Raw genomic sequence first — 23731 nt, forward strand, 5'->3', positions numbered from 1 at the left:
CAAAAGGTGTGTAGCTATTGCACGCAGTATATAAGTCGGAACGGGCCGGATCGGGCGACTATATAGGATAGCTCCCATACAAGGGATTGAAATACAAAATTCTAACGCCGTTGTTTTTGATCAGATCGACTTGATTTCTTCCACATGGCGTTTTCTAGTTACTATTGAGTTTCTGGTTAAATTTTATCGAAATCGAATAACTCTATCATATAGCTGCCATAGGAGAGATCAAAAAATATATATAGAATTAATGGAAATTAATTGATAACGTCATTGTTTTTCATCACACGACTATGATTTTTTGAGTAGCAAGTTTTTTAACTAGCCTTGATTTATAAAAAAAATTTCATAAAAATCGGACAACTATATCATATAGCTGCCATAGGAAAGATCGAAAAATCTATATAGAATTAACGGAAATAAAATGATAACATCGTTATTTCTCATCAGAAAATCATGATTTTTGGAATATAGAGTTTTCTAACGACTCTTGAATAACAAATAAAATTTCATCAAAATCGGACGACTATATCATATAGCTGTCATATGAACAATAGTCAAAAATATGAAAAATTAATAGAAAAGTCGTCGTTGCTTCGATGTTGTTTAGCCTTTGTGTATTCTGTTCGAAATATTTGATGACTGCAAGGGTATATAAGCTTCAGCTTGCCGAAGCTAGCTTCCTTTCTTGTTTTTTTTTTAATTTAAATTGTTTTTTTTAATTTTTCCAAGTTTTTTTTACAAACAACATTTTTAAAAATTCCCTCTGATTCCAGAATAGTGAAAGAGTCAGTGGAGCCACCTCACAAAAAGGCAACTTAAGGGGGGCTTCTCATGTAACATAACATGTCAAAAATTAGTTTTTTTTTTTTGGGAATTTTTTTCACTTGGAAAATTAAAACTTACACGAATAATTTTTTGCATATATTTGAAGACATGTTTAAAGTATGAGAAAAACATTTTTTGAAAATTCTAAAAAACAAAATGGCGGACTTATTCAAGGTCGCGTGTGGCGCGACGCGGCTGAGGGATTTATTGCGGTACAGTGTGGAGCCCAAAGATTTCATCAGAAATAAACAAAAAAAATTTTTTATTATTCAGCAGGGATCCACCGAGTGCATGAGTGTCTGCAACTTAAAAAAATTCGATTTTAAAATATTGAAATCACGTCTTGAAAAAAAGTGCCATTTTTTCGTCTTTTTTTTTTGCTTAATTGGGCTAAAAAGTGTATAAAATAAGTTTTTTTTTTCACAATTTCAGATATTCATGCACTCGTTCAATGTATAATCTGCAAAACACTTTTTAGAAATCAAAAATCGGTTCGGTAGTTTTTTCGTAATCGTGTACCGCGTTTTTAAAATCATAGTTTTGAGAAAAAACGATTTAAAGTTTTGAGTTAGTGTGGGTCTTGAACTTGAGCGCGTTCGTTCAATCACTCATATTATCCATTATATTGAGAGTTGAGTCATAAAACTTCGGGAATATACTCTCAAGACGTTATTCTATCGATCCATGAAAAAAAATCGATTTTTTTTAAATTTTACACGAGAAACCCCCTTAAAACTGACCATTAGGTAAACAATCGTACCCTAAGTCCAGTCCAGTAAGCTTTAAGGTCTGACCTTGCGATATATTAATCGTTAAAGCAAAATAAACTTTTAAAGGGTATTGAAGTCTTTTAAACTGAAACGGTAGATTTGATTGTAAAAACAATTTTGCCTTTACCGCAAACAGTAAAAACCACTGGTTTTATTACAATTATTTTACTTGCAATATTGCACCGTTGCATTTTTTGGAGGCCTTCAATTTCAAAATAATAGGAAACATCTTGTGGATTCTACTGGTTAAAAATTCAACCGATACTGTGATAGAATCAATCACTTCATCACTTTCTAATGATTTTAAAATTATACTTTTTATTGGCACAGATCGGTTTTTTCTAACAGTAAATAATGTATCAGTGAATAAATTCAAGTGAATAGAGTAAAAGTCTAAGAAATAACTAAATTTAACACCTTCTTTTTATACCCTTGCAGAGTTAAGGGTATTATAATTTCAACCACTCTATCATATGATATTGCTGCCATAGGAAAGATCGAAAAATATATTTTACTAATGGGAAAAAAATTATTACGACGTAGTTTTTAATCCTACGAGCATGATTTTAAAAAGTTTAGAGTTTCTTAATACAACTTAAGTCGAGAAAAAAATCCATTAAAAATTATCATATATCTGCCAAAGGAAATATCGATAATCTATGTAAAAATAAGGGAAACAAAATTATAATATCGTTGTTTTTCATAAGACAAGCATAATTTTTGGAATATGGAGTTTTTTTAACGATTCTTGAATAACGAATTCAATTTCATAGAAATCGGACAACGATATCATATAGCTGTCATATGAACAATAGTCGAAAAAATGGAAAAATAGTTAAAAAATCGTCATAGCTTCGATGTTGTTCAGCCTTTATGTATTTTGTTCGACATATTTGATGACTGCAAGGGTATATAAGCTTTCTTTTAGATTAAAAACTATTAAAAACATAAATAAAAAATGTTTTAAACATTTTACAAACTTACTTACTTACTTTTCAGGAGAGCGGCCCTACAAATGTCACCTGCCAGACTGTGGTAGAGCCTTCATCCAGCTTTCGAATCTGCAGCAACATTTAAGAAACCACGACGCGCAGGTAGAACGTGCAAAGAATCGCCCCTTCCACTGCAACATTTGTGGCAAGGGATTCGCCACCGAGTCCAGCCTGCGCACCCACACCTCCAAAGTAAGAAACGTTGTCATCATGACCAACTGCCATATTCCATTTTTACATTTTACATTTTACATTTCATTTACCATTAACCTCGAACCTGATCTTCTTGTCGAACCCTTCTCTGCCTATCAAAAACGCCGCACATTTAAATCAGGAGCTACAGCTGCATCTTGGTGTCTTGCAGCAGCACGCCGCCCTAATAGGTGGCCCCAACGCCACCTCCTGTCCAGTATGCCACAAACTCTTCCTTGGCACCGAAGCTCTTGTGGATCACATGAAGCACGTTCATAAGGACAAAAGTCCCCCACCTAGTGGATCAGGTAGGAAAATTAAAACTTTTATTAAATTAATTTATGAAGTAGATAGATAATGTCATACTTTCAAATACACCACGCAACAATGAATAAAAAGCTATGGGAAGGCTTTTTGAATAATTCAAATTGTCCAACTAAGCTTTAAGACTATTATTTACCTACATGTATTAAAATATCGAACGATCACGTAAAACAACATTTTACTCGTTTTACTTGTTTTTTACATAATACAGTCGAGTCCCGATAATTCGAAATGGCAAGGGGATCACTTTTTTTACGATTTGACGGGAGTTCGATTTATCTAGATTTCTATTTAACGGGGCTTAAGAATGAAAGAGTCGAATAAACGGGGTTTTTAAATTTCACATCATGTTTACATATGTATTTAACTTTATTAAAATTATACAAACATTATAAGTATGTACATTCTTTTGTAAAAAATACTACGAATTAACGAGGGGACCAAAATGTATGGAATTTTTACGAATTAACGAGTTTTTTTCAAGGGGACAGAATTTTTTACGAATTAGATTTATTGCAGATGGTGTTTTTAAACTACTATCGAATTTCGAATTAAATTTTATCAAAATCGGATAACTCTATTATATAGCTGCCATAGGAAATTAACGGAAAAAAATGATAAAATCGTTGTTTTTAAACAGAAAACCAAATTTTTTGAAATATAGAGTTTTCTAATGACTCTTGAATTTCGAATTCAATTTCATAAAAATCGGACAACTATATCACATAGCTTTCATATGCAAAATCGTCGAAAATACAGAAGCTAGCTTCCTTACTTGTTGGTTATTGCTTGTGAAACATAAATAAAAACCTTACAAAAAAAGTCCTTTTAAAGTTGTATATAAATTTGATTTTCTTCTGTTTAGCCTTATCTCAATTTAACGAACCTAACAATAGTTCTGCGGGAAGTGGAAGCGGAATTGGAACTGGTCACGGAGTCGAGCAAGTCTCAACCACACAATGCCTGCCTGAGTCCAACTGCGCACAAAACTCCGCCGGTGGATCGAACCTGATCGACAGCTACTTGAGCAAACGAAGGACAGCCAACCATCCATGCCCAGTCTGTGGAAAGCATTATGTCAACGAGGGATCTCTGCGAAAACACTTGTCTTGCCATGCCGAGACCTCCCAGTTAACGAACAGCCTTCGAATGTGGCCCTGTAGCGTCTGCCAGGCGGTCTTTACACATGAAAATGGTACCTCTATCGTGTTAAATGAAACATTAAATAAATAATTGTTATTTATTTTTATAGGGCTTCTTACACACATGGAGTCCATGCGCATGGATCCAAAACATCAGTTTGCGGCCCAGTACGTTCTGGTATGTCAATAAAGCGTTTACTTAGGAAGTACATACGTATGTATGTATAAACCATAGCTCGCAAATAACTGTTAACCGTTTTTTTCCTTACGTTCTGCTCGAGAGAACAACCGAAAAAAGCATGCAGTCTCGTTCTCTCTCTGAGCAGGAGACTGTGTTCCTTTTTGTTTTGGTTTTCGGTTGAGCGTATAACGATGAGCTAATCGGTTAACAGTTATTTGCGAGCTATGGTATAAACACTTGTCCCGAAAATCTAGTTTTAGTCAACGCCTAAGCAGCCCAAACGCTGGCCGGTAGAAACTTGCGTGTTTAAAACTTACTACTGTAGTGATACAATCAGGGTGTTTTCTCTTCCGTGGTCGCAGCAAAAGTGATCTTTATTTCATCATCTCTGTCAATGCTTAGCCTATTTCACACTCTCGTATGTGCAAGAGAGAGACGTACATACTTAGAGATGGGTTTACATGGTGTTTCTTAAAGGAGTAAGGGGGACATAAAGGATGACTTAACTTAAGGAATATACAATAACGTTAACTGCTTATCAAGCAGTGCTTAATAATAGGTATATGTACATAGGGCTGCTTGCTACACTACGAACTTGATTATTTCGTTGCATGCGATATGCCTGCTTAGGAATAAGTACCCCCTATTTAAAATAACGGGTGATTTGATTTGATACTATTGATACTTAGTAAATGACGCATTTTCTTTCTAACCCGATTTTCAATTTTAGTCTCGAGCGGCAGCAGAACAGCGAGAGCGGGAATCCCTCCTGGCGGTGACTTTAGCTGCCAGTAGTGGTACTGGCGGCAGAATTGGAATCGCAGACGCCGGAAACGTACTGCCTCTGGGCATTCAAAACTCGGAGGGATCCAACTCAAAGTGCCCTTCCCCTTTGGCAAACTCCGAGTGCTCCTCCAACGGCCGCTTAACGTCCTCAACAACATCCGACCAAGAACCAGACGATCATGGCTTGAGCGAGAATGAAAATAGCAACCAGAACAACATAAGCAGCGGCACGAACAACAACAACAACTGCCCAAACAACAACAACTCAAGCTCTAACAAAGTGACCGATCTACGTCTTCCGAGTTCAGGCCAGTACACGATGGACACGGATCTGCACGTCGCCAACCGAATGTCGCTGATGGCAGCAGCTGCGGCGGCCGTTGCGGCATCACGACCCCAGGAGCGGGTTGACTCCTCAACAGTGCCGAGTGCGGCGGTCCAAGCAGCTGTTGTGAATCTGGCCGCTGCCATGAGAATGAACAATTCTAGCAACGGCCCCACCGCCTACCAACAGCATGTAAGAATCATATGATGTTTTTTTTTTAATTTTTTTTTTTTCAAAATCTGTGCGCATTAGCAATAATTAAAACCATGTCAGATTTTCGCGTTATCCCATAAAAATATGTACAGTAGAATCCTGTTGTAACGACTCCGCTTATAGTGTCCGTCCGGGTCCAGTACAATAGTGCCATATTTAAGCATCAAAACCGCTGTTAGAAATATATGTATTTGTCAGTGATCGGCACCCTTCCTTGCTTGTGTGCGTAGCAGCGACACGAAGGATCTTGCACTAACACAACTCTCTGTTAGTTTTAGCTGTCGCCTTAACAACGCTGCTGCGAGAGAGAGAGAGAGAGTCGAAGTGCAATGCCGACGTCACCCTGCGTGTGCAGACCTCATAGCCTATTCCATGAGATGTCCCGCTATAATTCTAGTTTTTTCTGCTTTTTTCCGAGTAAAACTGAATGCGTCCCAAACTTAACGGACTTAACTCGAACTTTACGTATAACCGGTAAAAATAGAATCCTAAGTATATAAACTGTTACTCGCCGAAGCTAGCTATCCAGATTTTTTGTAGATTCTTTTTTTTTTCTTTCCTATAGCAGCATATCTTTTATTTGGCGTCTTTAAAAAACACTTTCAAGAGTGGTATCATGTTTTATTTGAGCTTCAAGGTTAAACAAGTTTGTCAAAGCTTGTTTTGTCCATCTATATGTCTGTTTAATTCGTATATCTAATATTCTCTTAGTACAAATAATTTTTCTGATTCGGGGATGCTAACGATTTCGATTATCTTGTCCACTTTACAGCATGGTGACCACACACAGTCCCACCAACCACATCCGCACCCACATGGACATCCGCACCATCACCACCACCAGCAACAGCAGATCCCGCAACACCAGCAGCAGCAGTTGTCCAACTTGCTAGCGCATGGTCACCCAAGCAACACCTCACAACGTTCTCCAAATTTAAATGTGACCAGTTTACAGAGCGAACCATCTACGGCCGCGTCGATCGCAATGAACATGAACGTGCATATGATGCGTGGTGCCCTCGAGCCGGACTCGGGCTTGGGAGGAATGCATCCAATAGAAGTTATCCACCAGCAACAGCAGCAGCACCACCATCAACAAACGTCCACCTATCCTCCGCCAACCACCCAGCAAGCCCACATTCCACATTCCCAGGCACATCACACATCGCATCACCATCCAGATCCGGAGACAACGTTACGCCTGCATCAAGCTGAAGCAATCCTGCGCTCCCACACTGAAGCAGCTTTCCGACTGGCCACTGGGACTGGTCCCGGCCCTGGAGTAAAAAAGGAGACGGATCAGCAGCAACTTAGCAGTAACGGCAATGCCAGTAATAGTGCTACCACCAGCAATGATCAGCAGCATCGATTTCTTTTGCATCAGCAAGAGCACCAACTGCCGTCGAGCTCTTGAAGTTAGTCGATTGAATCCGCTGAGATGGGTGTCGATATAGGATAGAGATACAGAATCAAGTACAACGATTTTTCTATTGCGTCGATTACAATTAAATCAATAGGATTCAATAAATAAGCCTATATTTAATGTATTTATAATTTATGGACAAGGTAATCATGTATGTAAATGAGATTATGTTTGTTTGTAAGTTTAAGTAGGCAACAACGCCAACTAAGTTAGAAAACGACAACATTCATTGTGCAATATATAAACTAACATCAATGTCGACAAAAACTATATGTAAAAACTTCCGTGTTATGTTAACGTTTATTATAAGAGTAAAGATAAATACACGAAATCATTTTAAGACAATTTTATTTGGTAAATGCCAACTTCCAGATCCGCTGATATAAAGTGTGTGTCCACATATTTTACCTCTTTTCTATGGCAGCTATTATGATATAGTTGTCCGATTTTTATCAAAATTTTTCTCTATTGAAGGGTAGTAAAAAAACCCGTTGTTCTAAATATCGTGCTCGTGGGATAAAAACAACGACGTTATAATTTTTTGACATTATTTCTATATATTGTTACGAAAGTTGGTTTCAAATTACTTGACCAGGTGGCAGCCCAGTACCAAAGCTGACGTCTGGCAACCCTAGGACAAAAAGTTTAGGCGAATATCGATCAGACTGATCAATGTTGCAAGCTTGTGTAATTAAGCGGGTAATTTTATTAAATTCTTTAACTCCACCCGGGAGCATAGAGCCTCTACAGTTTTTTGAAGAGGATTCATTTACATTTGGTTTTCGATCGTACTGGTGATAAGCCAGTAGCGACTTATCCCAGCAGTGGGGCTGCCACCTGGCGCCATCTAGGAGTGACGAAAAGGGGGAGATTTTCGAGGAAATTTCGATTTTCCAAGGTAAAAAACTTTTAGCCCCTCCTAAGGGGGTTATTATCTTATGAAAAAACCCTTGATTTGGTGCCCAAATTTTTTTGGGGCTTAAATATACCTGGAGTCAAAATTCCGAAGTATTACCCTATATGGTAAAGCTGCCATAAAAGCTGGCATAGAGATTATTTATATAGTACCTATACTTTATTGGTGACATTGTACTGTTGACGCTGTATCAATGGGAAAAAATCTTGTTACTACAGATTTTGAAGTCTAGTCTCTAGTTTCTACATCAAAGTTCTAACTGCTAGCCGCCTTTCTTGATTTTTGTTTTTCCAAGATCTCGACGTTCGAACAGGAGGACCAAACAAAAGGACAGTAATAGAACGACTCGTTTGATCCTTCATTATTTGTAATATATGGGTGATTCCATATCAGATTTACAGTCGATATTGAGAAATTCGATGAGATATTTTTTTCTTGCTCTTTATCGAAAATAAATCGACACGTATTTTTTATATGGCTCAGAAAATTTTTTTGACAAAGTTATGATTTTTTGAACTTTTGATGAACTGCCCTTTTTTTGATGACAGTCGCGTTTTCCAGCCCGAATAACTCGAAAACCGTACGTCGCAGGAAAAAAATATATAGGAAGTAAAAATTTCATCCTTCCTTCTTCTTTGCAAAACTTTCGTGAAAAATTTTTTTAAACAATTTTTCACCACAAAAAGTTCAAATGTTTATAACAAATTAATTTTTCTCCAACTTGGACCATTTTGATTTTTTTTTTTTTTACAGTAAATCCTTCACATTCTTCTGATGAACATACTAAAGTTTCAGAATGGTATCAAAATTAGTTTTTGAGTTACAGAATTAAATAGAATTAAAAATTCATTTTATTGACCCTTACTATGCGCGCGCGAAGCGAATTGACGCTCGTTAGAGTCGTTGGTCGGCGCACGCCCTGAGACCGAGCGCGCGGACCGTGCATGATAATCTTTAAAATTCTGTAACTCAAAAACTAATTTTGATACCATTCTGAAACTTTAGTATGTTCATCAGAAGAATGTGAAGGATTTACTGTGAAAAAAAAAAAAAAATCAAAATGGTCCAAGTTGGAGAAAAAATAATTTGTTATTAACATTTGAACTTTTTGTGGTGAAAAATTGTTTAAAAAAAATTTTTTCACGAAAGTTTTGCAAAGAAGAAGGAAGGATGAAATTTTTACTTCCTATATATTTTTTCCTGCGACGTACGGTTTTCGAGTTATTCGGGCTGGAAAACGCGACTGTCATCAAAAAAAGGGAAGTTCATCAAAAGTTCAAAAATCATAACTTTGTCAAAAAAATTTTCTGAGCCATATAAAAAATACGTGTCGATTTATTTTCGATAAAGAGCAAGAAAAAAATATCTCATCGAATTTCTCAATATCGACTGTAAATCTGATATGGAATCACCCATATGTTTCTACTTTACGTATAAGCAATCTGTTACATTCTTTTTCAAAAATTACAATCTGAAATTTTTACTTATTTACCTACACTTCTTCCAGATCATTAGCCAGGTAAAAACATCAGTTTTAACATCGTGTATATAAGGTTCACGTATGATGGTTTTTTAGTTCAAAAAATACTTTATTCAACTGTTATATTTAAAATTTTTTTTTAAGCTTTAGGGAAAGTAGTATTTTTTGTAACGCCTTACGACTTAAATCCTAAAAATATTTCTTCTTCATGCCGTCTTGCCTAATTCCACAGGATACGGGAAGAATCCGTTAGTAGGTCACAACACTCATTTTAAATTAAACAGTTTCAACTAAAAATGCTCGCTTACAATTGTCAATAAATAAATTACAGTTCAATTTTTTTTTTGTTTTAAAACGTTTAGAGTACCTAAACTGCTCTAATATACATGCATAAAATCTATCCAGCCCTTAAAATAAATTCAGCGTAAAGCAAAACATCTTATTTTGTAGTAGAGGGGGAAGCTGTAATAATATCAACATTATTACTGAGTTTTAATTCCTCGCACGATCGTTATGCCCATATAAAGTCAATATGCTATTTTATCGATCAGTTAGTTAATCCTGCAATCCGCTGCGTCCCCGCTTGTGCGGCGAACAGAAAGAGCTGGCCACACTGCCGGTTTCAGTATTCGTTTTTTCCTGCGCACGCTTTAAATTTGGCGTATTAGTGGGAGTTTGAAGTTTTGTGGTTGAGGGATCTGAGAGAAAGGTAAGTTTTAAAAAGCACAGACAAGTTATCAAAAAAAAATATTTTATGTAAATAAATATTCTTACCCTGTAGCCATCTAACTTGTGTTGCTGGTCCATACCCCTTTTGGTTGCGAGCAGCAATCCGAAATATTATTGCTGGCTTATTTGAACAATCCACATGAGCGTTTGAAAGGGAAGCGTTGGGTACAGTGCATTGATTGGCCGCACCGACATACACTCGCACAAAAGCCAATTGAGGAGTGGCCAGGGCCTTATCCTTGGCAGTGGGTTTCACTGCCAGATATACTGAATATTCAATTATTTCCTTGGTTTTTTGCGCTGGCGGTGGTTCCCAGGTTAAATGAGCGCCCTCTTTGACATCCTTTGAAATCTTTATGGCCGACGGTGCCCCAGGAAACCCCGGTAAACAGGTTTTAAAGCTTGAAATCTAAAGCAATTAAGATCACATATAAATTATATATCCAAACATCACATATATATATATATTATACGCAAAATTACATATCATAAAACTGTCATATGACAGAAAATTGTCATATGATTAAAAAAATTATAATAATAGAAAAATTGTCATAGCTTCGATTCTGTTTAGCCCTTATGTATTTTGTTAGACATTATTGATGGAAATTAAAAAGTGGACCCTCAGAAGATCCTCTACAGGATCGACGGAAACCAATATGTTTTTTTTTTGAAAATGTATTCTGAAACTACAAGAAATTATCTAACTTTTCATATACAACACGTATACATACAATAAAAAGCCTCTCCAGAAATAATCTACAAAAAAGCTCATTTTTTCGGCCTCGCAACTGGATATAACCCCTTAAGAGCCAACTCTTTCATAAACGCTGATGAAATGCTGATATTAATAGAGACTAAGAAAACCCCCTTTCGAAAAATTACATATCTGAGACACGTTAGCAATAAAATTGAAGATTTACAAACCTCTCCCCACTCCCCACGGCCACATGTGTTGATAGCACTCAGTCGAAAACGATAGGCCGTCCCTGGATCCAAATTGATGCGCGGAAATTTGCTGAAATCTGGTAGATTATCCACATCGATTTCGTCAAGTAGGGAATCACTGATGCAACTGGAATCAAAATAGCCGGTAACTGTGTGCGAGAGTTCCTTAAACACGCCTACGGTGTGCCATTTTTGGCTCTCGAAGTGACACGTTTTTTGGGCAGCGACGCCAAGTGAGTTGCCCTGAATCTGCAAAATAAAAAAGGTGAAATGGTACTTTAGGCAACAACTTTTTATATAATACAAAAAACAAAAAAAAAGACAAAATCATGATAATTCATATAAATTGTTATACCCTTGCAAAAGATATTATAATTTCAATCAAAAGTTTGCAAAAAGGAAACCATCTGAATCGATTTATACCTATTCTCTGTCCAAAATTTGTGTAGTCATTGCAGGCAGCATAGCCCGTATCATAACACTCTCTGCAAGGGTATACAAATTGAGAAAAAAAAATAAAAATTCAGCATAAATAACGAAAAGTTATTGCAGACGAACGAACTAAAGTTCTGCAAGTTTTCATTTCGGTTTGCCAAAGCTAGCTTCCTTTCTTTGTTTTCATTTTTAATTAATTCGATTTTTATTATCGTCGCCGGAATCGTTCAGGACCATCTGAGCATAAATAGTTATATAGTTAATATGTAGTAGTAATAGTTATACGTATTTCAAGAGTCAGAAACGAATTATATTTTATAAATGTTTTTTAAACTCTCCTATAGAAACTATCAATTTAAAAGTTGCATAATAATTATCAATTTAATTTTTGTGCTTAGGAAGTTATTTGTATAGTATGTTATGCTGTGACTTACATTGTTTTGTCGAATTTCAGCGACATTGTTACTTCTGGAGTGCGTTTCACTTTCCGTCCGTGGTAACAATTCCTTGACAGCCAGGTCGGAGGTTGCCAATTTTGTGGTTGTTAGGCCAGAATTCGCCAATGTTATTGCGTCTGCCGTGGCAGCTTGCAGAACTGCAGCTGAAGCCAAAGCGTCCAAGTGCGAACCATCGACTAATTAGTAATTAAAATAATGATATAATTAACTGCTTTTAATTGTAGTTTTCGGCTAGAAACCAACCGTTTTGAAAGTCGTGCGTATTCTGCAAGGATTCTTGTTCATGTTCGAGCTTCTTATCTTCATTTTGTCGTACATCTGCATTAGAGCTACCTGTCGTACAACTGAAAGGTTGCTTGTTAATTTCCATACTCTTTAAAACTAATACCTCAGCAGACTTAATTGTGGTCAGTATGGCGGCAGCTTCAGTCTCAGAAGTAGTCGGCTGATTGTAGGCATCGGTTGCTGATGTTGGCTTTACCTTTAAAAGCCCAAGCAAAAGTAGGGGTATACGAACATTAGTATGTTTATTAAGCTTTACTATTATTAGTATTTATATTTTGATTTTATTAGTTAAACTATCAGGTAAAAAAAGTTACTCGATATCACCATAATTTTAATTAATAAACATAATATAACAAATAAATAATATAAATTAATAATATACAGTATACGTTAAGATCTGAATTCTTATTGTAAGTCTCTTCAAGAGAAGATTCAATAAATAAATTTAAAGCTCACAAAAAAAAAAAAACAACTATAATTTTCTAAATTTTTTTCAAATGAAAACTACCAAGATAACATTAAATAAAAACATTATTCATATAATATTATCGCATCACTGTTATTCATATGAGTAACTTTTTACACTACACTGGGAAACTATCGATGGTCGCGCCATTCGATATTTTCGATGTTTTCATAGCGAAAATTCGATAGTATCGATAGCATTTTGCATATTTATTTAATTTCTTTCTTATTAAGGTTTTTAGTGCTGTATCAATTACTACAAACAGAAATAAAAAGGTCAAAACTATTCTATCATATCATCAACATAAAACATAAGCTGTTTCAACAAAAATCAACAAAATTAAAGTCATTTTTATATGAATTAAAAAAAATGTTGTATGCATGCATTTTAAGGGGTTATATACCTTCTTTGTCGAAAAAAAGAGGAAAGTTCGGTTTTTTTTTAGGTATGTAGCAATTATTTAATTACACGGGTGTTTTAATTTTTTGATAGTACACTTTATTAACTATGTTTGTGCAAAATTTCGTGGAAAAATATCAATTAGTTTTTAAGGGGTGGCTGTTTCCCTTAGAGGCCTTTTTGTTTTAGAGCCTTGCGGTGATAACGCTCCTGGTCGAACCGGTCAATTGAAACCATAAAAGTAAAAAAATTTCATTAGTTTACAGTAATATCTTGTGCTTGAACGAACGATTTAAAAATTTTTTATTTTTTTATGCATACGGGAACGTTTTATGCTAAAAATGAGCTTTTTGGTCTCTAGAAATTTCACTAAAAAATTAATTTCGGCGAAAAAAATTTTTGCGTGAAAAGTCGATCGTTCAAGCACAAGACAATTTCATTACGAACATTTAAAAAAAAATTTTAAGTAAATCGGCTTAGTAGTTTTCCGCCAATCGTTATCACCGCAAAGTCATTTTTCAAGAAACACCATTTCGAGATATTCGCGTTTAAAGTTTCAAGTTCCGGTTCTAGCCGCTACGAGGCGCGCGGTTAGGAGCGCTGTAACTTTTATTCTACTGCTCGAATCTCTATGAAAATTTGGGAAAATATTCTCAAAGAGTTGTTCTTTAAGATAAAACAATAAAAAAAATTTCGATTTTTTGAAAATAAAAAAAGGTATATAACCCCTTAAGCGAAACCCCGGTTACTTATAATGAATCGAACTTTGCTGAACATACGCTCTTTCTCGGTTGCGGGAACACAGAAATTTTGGAACGAAATTTTTAAATTAGAGTCATTAATTTTTTTCATTTCTCTTACCCAAAATCTTGTAACCAAACCTCATATTTTGTGCTAATGTCAGTAATGAAAGAAATGCCTAAGCACCATCGATAGTGTCAAAAAACTATCGATGGTGGCTCAGAAAGGCAAAAATTCGATACCTCGATAGTGCCATCGATTGTTTCCCAGGCGTAACTTATAGAGTATAATCATAGCATTGCAACCCACACTTACCAAATTTGTTTGCATTGCGGAAGACTTGGAAGTTTCAGTTGCAACAGCGGTAACATTTTCCGAATTCCTTATACCTGTTGTGCTGCTTACGCCAGAAACATCTTCAACAATTTCAGCAGATTGATCCATTATGCTATCCGGAACACTAGACGGTGCTGTTGTATCACGCCCAGTAGAAATAGCCGATGATACCGACGACGACGGAGCGTTTTCAATATTACTTTCTTCGCCATTCGATCTGCTGGGCTGAGCATTATTTTCGGAAAGTTTCATCAGATCACCGGCTCCATCTAGCTGTTCGATAATCTCGTCCGTAGGATCGTTGCCCTTCTTATCCGGTATTGGGGCAGGAGTTTCCGGTATACCCTCCTTTTGTAATTGCGCTGGCTGTATGATCTTTGCATGTACGCTCTTAGTTGCTAGGGTTACGGCACGAGGGCCACCTCCGGCATTAATAACAAAACTCTTTCTGGAGCTGAGAGTCGCATTAGACGCAGGAGAATTGATCGAGCTTGTTCCTGGTAACACCATTACTTTGTTCGAGATGTTTCCAGAGGCAGCCATATTGGCATTACTGCTCATAACCGTAACAGCTTTTCCTCCAATATATAATGCTGTTTTCTGATGGATTGGAGCCCCGCTTGCCTTCTGTCCAAGAGCTACTGATGTCGATGCTTGTACCGATGATATATTTCGTAGCATTTTGATTCCACTTTGGCTGGACACTACGGTTCTTTGTCCACCTATTGGCTGCAGCGGACTGGCTGTTGTTGACGTTGAGCTAACTAGACTTACAATATTTGAGCCTGCTGTAGTGCCACTGCCACTAGCAGTTGTCATCACTGTGCTGGCTGGAACGGTTCGCACACTGCTGCCAGTGGTGACAATGATGATCTGCTGATTTCCCAATGGCGCACCCTGTTTGTTTGTTATGACAAAAGCAGGCTTTCCTCCCATCATGTTTGGCGTTACCTTGCCCATTTGTAAAATATTTGAGTTCTTCATAATCAATTTGCCACTGGACATAGCATGAGGAGACACCAGCTTCAGAACGTTTCCGGAAACAATCGGTTTTTGAAGTTGATTGCCGGTGAATGTAGATCCCTAGAAACAAAAAAAGCAGGGTTTAAAAAAGGTATTCTTTAATGATTAAAAAATATCTACGAGTAAATACATATTCTTATATAAAAGGATATGCATAATATAAGGTCAAGTAAAAAGTAATCCATTATTTGAAAAATAGATGGCTTTAGTGATCTGTATCTCGCGTTGTATAAGTCCGATCTTGGTATGTGATGGAATATTTTAGGGCGTCTAAAAAAAACGTATGCAACCACGTATTTAAAAACTGCTTACCTGAGCTTGGGAAGTGCCAGAAGCCAACTGCGAGTTGGTCATAGAAATAGCATGAGAAGTATTTCCCTTTGATACGTTAAAGTTAACCTTAGGCAGAGTTTGAACAGTCATGCCACCGCTGCTGGTCTTGACAAACTGAAGCTGAACATTCGGTGCCAATGTCAGCGGCTTTTGAATAAAGTATTGTTTGCCTCCGATAGATGCTGTGGCTGGTGCAGAAGCATGAGATTGCGCAGCAGCCGTTGGAAGGGCTGTTGTTTTCAATATATTCACTGCAGAGCTGTTGCTGCTACTGCTGCCGACCGATTGAGCGGAAGCTAAACGCACTGTGTGCGAAGCGGTCGCACTGGGTACAATACGCAACGCATTACTCGAGGCTACAGAGTTGAAAACGACGTTAGCCGATATTGCACTGGGTGCTCGCATAGCCTCAGATTCAACGATACTGCCAGCACCCGTTACTGTAGTGGTTGTGGATGTCCTTAGAGCTGTTACAGCTGGCCGAAACTTTTGCAATATGCTGCTCACAGAACTGCTAGTGGACGCAACGGCAGTACTGATTTGAGGCTGTACAGAAGCGGATGATGACGTGGCCGTGGCTAAGGTACTCAAACCAGCTGAAGCCAAAGGTTTCCTTTGGACATGTAATGCTGGGGATGGCGGCGAAGAAATAGACGGCAATAGCTCGTTCGCAGATGGTTGAACGATTGTTTCCACTGGACTGCCGATCCTCTGCAAATTCTTTTCCAATTTCAAGTCTGAAGAAGCTTCTACTCCAATCAATAAACTTTCAGAACAATTTTCTTGCACGCTTGTCCCAGAAGTTTCAGCAGCTGTATTTACGCCTTGCGGCATAATGTTGTGGCTTAAAGGCTTCGAGCTTGTATTTGTTGTTGTCTGCTCGATTTTCTGGATCTGCAAAACGTAGGCGCCAGCAAATGTGGTTGCAGACCACGAGAGTTCCAAGGCGTGGGTGGATGCGCGAACCAATGCAACTTTAACCGCGTAAAGTGGCTTCGAAACTTCCAGATACCAGAGGTCCTTACAGCAAACCTGACATTAAAAATGTATAACTTTATAAACGCATAAATAAATGATGTTTTTAAGTCTTCCTTGAAAAATTTAATGAAAACAAGAAAGGAAGGAAGAAAAGGGCAAACACACCCCCAAGGTTAAGTTCGTAAGAGTAATGTTTGGATTATGAATCATCCGAATTGCTTTAACATAAAAAATTTTAAACATAAATACGGGTATAAAAAGAAAAATGTAGCTTCGGTAAGTATAAGTATTCACATTCTGAATGATCTGTACATGTACGTCTGCCTGTTTCTATGTAAACTACTCTCTCATTATGCTATATCGGACATCATTATGCTATATCGGCAATCGGACGACCATATCATATAGCTGTCATATGAACAATATGGAAAATGAATAGAAGAATCTTCATAGCTTCGATGTTGTTTAGCCTTTATGTATTTTGTTCGACATATTTAATGACTGCAAGGGTATATAAGCTTCAGCTTGCCGAAGCTAGCTTCCTTTCTTGTTTAAAATTATTTTTCCAGTCTTTCCTGAGGGCGCTTGATGTTAAGATCCAGATCTTTTCTACTTTTATACTACTACAGAAAGAAGACAACCCTCAATTATTATATTCAAGCTTTGCTTTTTGTAAATGAGAAGTTTTTTCAGCAACAAAATATCTCACCCTAACCTGGTTGTTCCATGCTTTGCGATAACCATCCCGTCCTGACCACACGTAAAGGCGACTTTGAATACCAACTGCACAGTGGCCAGCACGAGCACGCGGCACATTTTCCTCAATAGTGTCTAACGTGACATTGTCCCACGTCATGGTTTCTGAAAATACATAATTTTTTTAAATTTATTAATTAAGCTAAAACATACAACATTTTCAAAAATAACATTCAGATCCGATTAATTCTAAATCAATGTTATTTTTCTATTTAATATATAATTTATTTATTTGTAATGATTCTCTATATTTCAAATATGTTATTTGAAAATTTTTTGGTTAAAAAATCGTTTAAATATTTTTTTCCAATATACAGTAGAATCCGGTTATAACGACTTTCAAGGGACCGACCATTTTTCGTCGTTATAACCGGAAGACGCACTAAGCAAAAGGAGGAAAAAAAATATTTTTTTTGATTATTTTATGGTTGCTGTGTTTATAATAGGTTTTTAAAGTAAATCAAATTAATTTTTTAATTAAAATGAAAAATTTAATAAATTAAATTTAAAAACATAGGTTTTTCTAAATACTGAAAACTGAATGAGCTTATTATTGCACATATTGCATTTGGCAAATTAAAACATTCAGTTTTACTCGGAAAAAAACAGAAAAAACTAAAAATATAACGGCACATCTCATGGAATAGACTATGAGGTCTGCACACACAGTGTGACGTCGGCATTGCACTTCGACTCTCCCTCTCTCGCAGCAGCGTTGTTAAGGCGACAGCTAAAACTAACAGAGTTGTGCCAGTGCAAGATCCTTCGTGTCGCTGCTACGCACATAAGCAAGGGTGCCGATCACTGGCAAATACATACATTTCTAACAGCGTGTTTTGATGCTTAAATTTGGAACTATGGCACTGTATTTTTTCCGGCACGACGCAATATCCGGTTAAATTTTTCAATTTTCTTGAAAAATTTCATTCTTATAAGCGGTTTGTCGCTAAAAGCGGAAACGCTCTAAGCGGAGGCCCTTTCATATAACTTTGTATGGGGACCAACCAAACCATCGAGTTTTCGACGCACAACCCGGACGGACACTATAAGCGGAGTCTTTAAAACAGGATTCTACTGTATGTACATCGTGATTATAGTCTGCAAAAATAATTACAGTTGGGAGAAAAAAATTGTAATTTCATGATATAAAATCCTTCGTCTATTCTTCAAATAGTGGATTAGCTTTAAAAAAACTTAACTTAAAAAAAAAAACAAAAAAAGAGAAGGAGAGACCTCAGACATCAAATATTCTTGATCAGCGTCACCTTCTGAATCGACCTAGACGTGTGTGTATTCCATATGTTTGCAGTATAAACCACCATAAACAGAAGGAGTGCGTCACTAAAGTGTAGTTTTTAATTTAACGAACAGACTTACCCAAATCAAGAACTGCAAGTGTGTTTGTACACTTCCATTCCCGTTCTGTCGTTGATTTGGAATCATTTATTACCAGTGGAACCCAGCCCCCGAAAACATACATTTTATTTGCAATCATTGTGGAACTGTGTAAGGAGCGAGGTAATGGCGTTTGGCCCAGAGTTATTGGCTTCGACCACGTCATTGAGTCTAAGGAAAAGGTGGATTCGCATTAAAGAAATGAATACAACGAAAGGCATCTACTATATAGCAACCTGTATCCAATAACCACAAATCTCCCAAACGGCACCCACTCATTCCTCCGTAAATTAAAAGGTTTAAGCTTCCAGTTCTTTTACTCGCAAACGAAATGCCTGTGTGAGACTCCCGAGGCGGAGGACTGTCTCCATAGGTTTTTGGCACTATCCATTTCCCATTATGACTGTGGACTCCGCGAGTATCCAGTATATACAAATCATTTAAGTACCTTTAAGAAAGTTTTGCTAAATAATTCAAGTCCATTGGTTATTAAAACAAAAGGATAAGACTTACTTTGGAATATTGTTTTTTGGGTCATCAGATTCATTTGCTAATCCGCCAAACAGAAATATCTTTTCACCAACCATTGTAAAACTGTGACCCAAGCGAGGGCATGGCGATAGCCCACTGTCCGGTGATTCTGGGTACATTTTTCTCCACTCCCATTTAGTTGCCTGTAGTTCATATAGTTCATTTGAATATTTTCCGTATTCTATCATGCCCCCGAAGACAAACATGCGGGTTCCCTCTACAACGAATCCATAAGCAGCGCATCCATTGGGTACATCGCCTTTTAGCACGGGAACATACCATTGATTTGTTACTGAAAAAAGAAAAAGCTGCGATACATTTCTGAACAAATTGCTTTAATCATCGATTGAATATGAAGATTAAAGTAGATATAACGTGTTTGTATACCCTTGCAGAGCAAAAGGGTATTATAATTTCAGTCAGAAGTTTACAACGTAGTGAAGGAGACACCTCAGACCCCAGAAAGTATATATATTCCTGATCAGCATCACGAGCAGAATCGGAATACGACTGTACGTCTGTCCGTCATTGAGTTTTTGGAGAAATAAATTTGAAACCGATGAAAGTAGTATAAATAGGTTCGAACTTGATGGAAAAACCATTAATAGTCGCTCTAAAGTCCAATTCTTGAACCACAGATGAACTACCAAAAACCATTAAACATGCAGAAGAATAAATTATGGTTTGGGATGCATTTTCCTGACCTGACCAATGGCTTAATGGGTCGATTAACCCTTTGAGGGGCAGTGGGAAGTATACTTCCCACCTGTTTCTTTGCCGTTTTTAATTAATCTCTTTCGCACTGCACTCGTTTTAGTAAAAATATATTATCATTTAGACTCTCAAATACTTATAAAAAGTTATGAAAAAAAAATTTTCGTGAAATTGTTATTAATTAATTAGTTATAAAAATTCAAACTTGAAAAAACGGTCGTGTTTTTTAATAAATTCAGCTGTGTGCAAACTACAGGTGCAAAAATTATGAAAATTTTTTTCTGATGAGCATATACATTGAACAAAAACATATGTTTTTTTCAGAATTTTCGGCAGGCTAGTTTTCATGAAAAAATTTTTTGAATAAGTTGAAAATAGTGTTATTTGACGAATCTTTCCGTTTGATTTCATTATTTGTTACGCGGCGAAATTCAAATATCAATGGTTGTACATAGGTTTTTGGGGTTGCTGATAACGATTTTGATATCAGTAGATTAATATCCAAAATTTCACAATTCCGATATCAGAATCGTAACCAGCGACCCCGAAAACCTATATACAACCATTAATACTGAAATTTCGCCAAAGAGAAAAATGTGCCCCTCAAAGGGTTAAAGAACTTGGATATCCTGTAGAAGGAAATGGAGCCATTTGTTTATAAAATAATGCCGTTTAAAGGGACTTTTATGCAATTTAACGACTCAAAGGACTCTTCTGGAGTCCATAACAAACCTCTGCAATAGAGAAAAATTTTGAATTACTATAAGAAATTTTAAAATTTGGATGATTTGTGTGCAGGAGTTCAAGAAGTTTGTAAATCTATCTGCAAGGACTCTTGTCGAAAGGACTCTTGTGTGAAGCGGTGGAGCTTAACGAAGGATTCCGTACCAAATAGAGACGAATAAGACCACCGGCTTAAAAAAAAAAAACATTTTTGAAAACTTTGCGCTATTTTTGTGTCCATGTTACAGAGTTTACTTAACTTAATTTACTTATCCCTTATCCTGCTAGGCTGCGTTTTAGATAACAAATTGCACATTAAAAATTCAAAAAATAAAAAATAAAAAGAAATAAAATAAAATAAAAAAAAAAATTATAAAAAAAATATTTTGCAAACATATGACTAAAATTATAATACCCTATGTAAGGGTATAACGAATGCAAGTCTGATTTTAAGAATATTGTTATATAGTTTTTTGATCAAAATCGGAAGGTCGTAACATATAACAGAACAGAAAAATCAGAAATTATTGAAAATGATTAAGAAAATCTTCATAATATAAGTGTTGTTAGGTGTTCGAGCATTTGCTAAAATATTTTGCAATTGGCTACGAAAATATATATAATATATATAAAACTTCTATTAAAATCGTGATTGTGTGATGTTAGAATTTTTTTCCATTAGTTTTATAAGTATTTTTCAAGAAACCTATTTGCAATAGTATCTCTCAAACTGAAATAACAAATTTCGTAAAAAACTTTTTTAAAAAAAGACACAAAAAAGGCACAAAGACGCAAACGTCCTACAGTCGAGTCCCGAATTATCGTACCCCGCTAAATCGAAAATCGCGATAATTCGTAAAAAATTCTGTTCTCTTGAAAAAAATATCGATAAATCAAATTCCCGTCTAATTCGTAAAAAAAAGTGATCCCCTTGCCACTTCGAATTATCGGGACTCGACTGTAATTTCTATTTACATTTTCCTGTGGATATCAAATTTTCATTTTTCAATTTTAATTACCAGTGTTATAGACGTGTAATTCATCAACGATTCCTTCATTGCCACCGCCAAAGACAACCATTAGCTCCTTAATGTTTATGGCGCGATGCCCATGTCTAGGACGTGGCTGCGGTCCTGTTGGGTTAAGGACCCGTTTCCATCGGAATCCAGATAAATTGCTGCCCAAGTGGGCTTCATCATTTTCCTCCACATCCATAGACATTTTCTTAGAACAGTTGGCTTGGAGAATCTGTTCTTTATTTTGATCATCAGGTGTGGATACCCGGACTCCTGAAGAAATGGCTGAACCCAATAATTCCGAACATTCCATTTTATAACCATAAAATTTGATAGAAAATGTTGAAAAATGTTTTACTGTTCACCGCAACGCATCATTTGCATTAACTCAAATTAACCTGAAATTAAAAATTTAGATAAGAATTTAAAAATAGGAAGAGTATCTATATAGATAGATTTTTCAATCTATCTTATATGATTAAATAGGTCGATTATTTTAAAATTATTTTCTTCATTTTCTTTATTTTATTGCAGAATTTAAACTTGTATGTTAGAAAGCAAAGTTTAATTTTTTCATTCATTTCGAATACATTTTTCGATCTTTCCTACGGCAGTTGTATGATATAGTCATCGGATTTTTATAAAATCTAAGTCGAAATTCAAGAGTCCTAAAATAAATGCCAACTGGAACAAATCATGATCATGATGATCGATCTCTCCTACGGAAGCTATCCAATATAGTTATCTGATCCGGACTTGTAAAATAATACGCAACTAAGCAAGCTTTGACAAGCCGGTGCTGATATACCATTTAAAAGTATAAAAATACCAACTGTTTATGTATACCATTCTGACAATACCCCCTTAAAATACTAAACTACTTGAGGTGCACAATAACTCTCCAAAAAAATTTTCGACTGGCAATGCCGTGTATAGACGCTGCGCTATTAGTGCACTAGATCCTATATTTAAAATCTTAATAACTTTCGTTACTATAATTTCTCGAAATCTCGAAAAGCTTTAATATCCAATAAGCTTTTGTGCATTACCGAACGATTATTATAACTTAATGACCACAATTCTTTGCATAAATTTTACGAAACCAAAAGCCGAATAAAACAGCACAACGCACGCACTTATTAAATAGAGGTGGGAATACTACAACACGGTAGTACAGATTAGAAATCGATAAAAATATCGATAAAATTAGTGGCTCGCATTGACCGAAAACATTATTGTTTCCACTTAATGCGCTTATCTCACAAACACGTTCCAGCATAAAATTTTCGGAAACGAAACGGAATGAAAATGATAACATCATTGTATATAATCCGACAAGCATATTTTTTGAAATATAGAGTTTTCTAATTACTGACGAATTTCGAATAAAATTTCATAAAAATCAGGCGACTATATCCTATAGATGTAATATAAACAATCGTCGAAAATATGGAAAATTAATAGAAAAATCGACATACATAACTTCGGCGTTGTTTGGCTTTTATGTATTTTGTTCGACATATTTGATTGCTAAAAATCAGCTTCCTTTCTTTTTATTATTTACAACAGCTATGGTACTTTATTGAAAAGGCTTTTTTTTTCAGTATATATCTTTTGAACGGTACCACTATCACCATATTTTTTTGTTTATGTTTTAAACTTAAGCTTTTATATATTTATAGGCACGACATATTTTTGTAAATTGGCCAAAAAAAAAATTCTTTTGAAAATGTTATATAATTTTTTGAATCTTGCACCGTTTACAAGATATCGAGCCTTAAATGCCGGATTATAGTGCAGTATAATAACAAATATATGTCCTCAAATCTTGTCGCCCCAATAACTAAAATCTCCCCTGTTAATATGTCTAATGTATATAATATAATATAATAT

At 36.0% G+C, this 23731-nt stretch overlaps 2 protein-coding genes across 6 annotated transcripts in view; one reads left to right on the forward strand and one right to left on the reverse strand.

Moving 5' to 3' along the window:
- LOC108095063 (zinc finger protein 592) overlaps positions 1-7517 on the forward strand; it is a 30324-nt gene extending 22807 nt beyond the window's left edge. For all 3 annotated transcript variants that reach the window (XM_017195981.2, XM_017195984.2, XM_017195982.2), the window contains 6 exons: positions 2598-2782; positions 2925-3090; positions 3972-4301; positions 4359-4426; positions 5160-5732; positions 6526-7517. In XM_017195981.2, coding sequence (XP_017051470.1) covers positions 2598-2782; positions 2925-3090; positions 3972-4301; positions 4359-4426; positions 5160-5732; positions 6526-7167 — 1964 coding nt within the window. In that variant the 3' untranslated portion in view covers positions 7168-7517. The remainder of the gene's footprint in view (positions 1-2597; positions 2783-2924; positions 3091-3971; positions 4302-4358; positions 4427-5159; positions 5733-6525) is intronic.
- A 2143-nt stretch (positions 7518-9660) lies between these two features.
- Positions 9661-22988, reverse strand: LOC108095061 (host cell factor). Of its 3 annotated transcripts, XM_017195980.2 has the most exons (14): positions 22888-22988; positions 21842-22236; positions 19368-19677; positions 19091-19302; positions 18837-19025; positions 17413-17564; positions 15705-16757; positions 14349-15452; positions 12541-12623; positions 12386-12486; positions 12119-12318; positions 11229-11498; positions 10347-10710; positions 9661-10270 (listed from the first exon to the last, which is right to left on the reverse strand). In XM_017195980.2, exons 2-14 carry the CDS (start codon positions 22149-22151, stop codon positions 10128-10130), a joined length of 4491 nt encoding a protein of 1496 aa, XP_017051469.1. In that variant the 5' UTR covers positions 22152-22236; positions 22888-22988; the 3' UTR covers positions 9661-10127. The 3 variants fall into 3 exon arrangements, with proteins under 3 accessions (XP_017051469.1, XP_017051468.1, XP_017051467.1); XM_017195979.2 differs by having other exon boundaries at positions 12386-12623; positions 17419-17564; XM_017195978.2 differs by having other exon boundaries at positions 12386-12623.
- Positions 22989-23731: the final 743 nt, after the last annotated feature.

This window comes from Drosophila ficusphila, unplaced genomic scaffold (genome assembly GCF_018152265.1).
Source record: "Drosophila ficusphila isolate 14025-0441.05 unplaced genomic scaffold, ASM1815226v1 contig_220, whole genome shotgun sequence".
In the NCBI taxonomy this organism is placed as follows: domain Eukaryota; kingdom Metazoa; phylum Arthropoda; class Insecta; order Diptera; family Drosophilidae; genus Drosophila; species Drosophila ficusphila.

What these genes read in the sequence shown, in the direction of transcription:
- LOC108095061 (XM_017195978.2), bottom strand. Translation starts at nt 22,151, where the DNA reads ATGGAATGTTCGGAATTATTGGGTTCAGCCATTTCTTCAGGAGTCCGG. An exon ending in CCGCAATGCAAACAAATTTG is followed by an intron (nt 12,624 to 14,348) that starts GTAAGTGTGGGT and finishes GGGCTTTTAAAG; the next exon opens with GTAAAGCCAACATCAGCAAC. An exon ending in GCCGTGGGGAGTGGGGAGAG is followed by an intron (nt 10,711 to 11,228) that starts GTTTGTAAATCT and finishes TAATTGCTTTAG; the next exon opens with ATTTCAAGCTTTAAAACCTG.